This window comes from Wasmannia auropunctata, unplaced genomic scaffold (genome assembly GCF_000956235.1).
Source record: "Wasmannia auropunctata unplaced genomic scaffold, wasmannia.A_1.0 LD315428.1, whole genome shotgun sequence".
Classification (NCBI taxonomy): Eukaryota; Metazoa; Arthropoda; class Insecta; order Hymenoptera; family Formicidae; genus Wasmannia; species Wasmannia auropunctata.
In genome coordinates, this window is record NW_012047462.1 from 1 (window position 1) to 1,597 (window position 1,597).

At 28.2% G+C, this 1,597-nt stretch overlaps 1 protein-coding gene and 1 long non-coding RNA gene across 2 annotated transcripts; one reads left to right on the forward strand and one right to left on the reverse strand.

Annotated features, from left to right (window-relative positions):
* The first annotated feature begins 100 nt into the window (after positions 1 to 100).
* Positions 101 to 752, forward strand: LOC105460801. Its single transcript, XR_975877.1, has 3 exons — positions 101 to 327; positions 404 to 417; positions 519 to 752. It is a non-coding gene; the product is annotated as an uncharacterized LOC105460801 (long non-coding RNA).
* A 101-nt stretch (positions 753 to 853) lies between these two features.
* On the reverse strand, positions 854 to 1,589 carry LOC105460802. The gene is made up of 2 exons (XM_011707291.1): positions 1,479 to 1,589; positions 854 to 1,391 (listed from the first exon to the last, which is right to left on the reverse strand). The coding sequence occupies exons 1-2, from the start codon at positions 1,496 to 1,498 to the stop codon at positions 899 to 901; spliced, it is 513 nt and encodes a 170-aa protein (XP_011705593.1). The 5' UTR covers positions 1,499 to 1,589; the 3' UTR covers positions 854 to 898.
* Between the last annotated feature and the right edge of the window lie 8 nt (positions 1,590 to 1,597).

A 1,597-nucleotide genomic window follows, 5' to 3' on the forward strand; every position in this document is an offset into this window, starting at 1 on the left:
GACGCTCATTTTTAACGTCAAAACAGATCATATCAATCAAAATTGACGCTTGGTATTCGTCGAATTTTGATCATGTGATCTGTATAAGAGAAAAATGAGCGTCGAGCGTCAGCATGAAATCGTATCTTAATACTTATAATGTATAATATTATGTATATATTTCTAAAAAATTACATTTTTTTCTATAGTTATCATCTTAAAAGCAAATAATCAAGGAATCATTAAGATATATAGTCAGAAGCGCACAAAAGCTCGAATAGTGTCATTTAAATACTACTAGCCGATATTATAAAACGTATGAAAAAACAATGCCGCAATATAAATCAAGTATACATTTTGTAATGTAATATTTATATCATCATGTCATAATATCAATAAATATTAAGAAATGAAATTATTTCAGGTATAACCTTTATGGTAAGTATATATATTAAAGCAAAAAAGATAGAGATGTAGAGAAGAATAAGGAAGGAAAGACTGAATTAATAAAGCTTCTGTAACTTCTGAAATTAAAATAGAAGTTATACGACATGCAACAATAAAGTAAAGGACGAAAAGAAAGAGATCAATGCTAAGGATTCATGGATATATTACACCACTAATATGAGAAATTTGAAAGAGAAGGTACTGCTTAATATATTTTTGCAATAGAATTAAATATAATGTATCTAGAGTTTAGACGTTTATTTATAAGTTACAAAATGTTTCTCAAAACACAGTAAAATAATAAAAAAAAAATAAAAATGGTGAAATTAAAGTCTTATGATATATGTATGATGAATAATTATCCAATCTTTTAGACGTCTTTTTCAGAATATTCATATTGGCTAATATATTTGAAATTAAACTTTGGTTTCCTTTTTCCTTTTTATTTATATCTAAAAGTTACAACTGAATATTACATTAATTTTTTGTATATGGTTTCTTGCCTACAAATTGGACAGTTAACTTTGATTTTTCCACTTTCTACTTCATCGTTTAACAATCGAAATGCACATTTCATACAAAAAATATGCCCACAATATCCTGCACCAAAATTTTCGATAATCATTTCATCCCTACATACAGGACACTCTAAAGGTTCTATGTCGTCTAATTTTACATGTCGTCTTTTACATTTAGTACGTTTGCAAACATTTTTTTTAAAATCACCACATATATTCGTGCTTTGTAAAGTTCGTCCGACTTCTCTCTTGAGGTTATCCGTTGGTTTTCCCGTTGTTTCATAGCGAAGCTGTTCTACGCCAGTACAATGCAAAAATGGACACTTCTGATTGCGACATGTAGTATTTTGAAATTGGAAACAGTATTTATAATTGTGCAAAAATTCACAATCCATATCAAAGCAGTTACCCTTTTCAAACCGTGTACATTTCTCAACGACTGCTTTCCTGAAATATTTTTGTACATACATACAATGAAACAATATATACATAATCACAAGCTTCATTTAATCATAAGACATTAAAAAATCTTACCGTGATCCGTAACAAGACATATTTCGAGAAAATACAACAGAAACAAAACGAACGCAAAAAAACGACAACAGCAATATAAACACCAATGGCAAAATAAATGAAAATTAAGAGATATTTAA

What these genes read in the sequence shown, in the direction of transcription:
- LOC105460802 (XM_011707291.1), bottom strand. Translation starts at nt 1,498, where the DNA reads ATGTCTTGTTACGGATCACG. An exon ending in ATGTCTTGTTACGGATCACG is followed by an intron (nt 1,392 to 1,478) that starts GTAAGATTTTTT and finishes AAAATATTTCAG; the next exon opens with GAAAGCAGTCGTTGAGAAAT.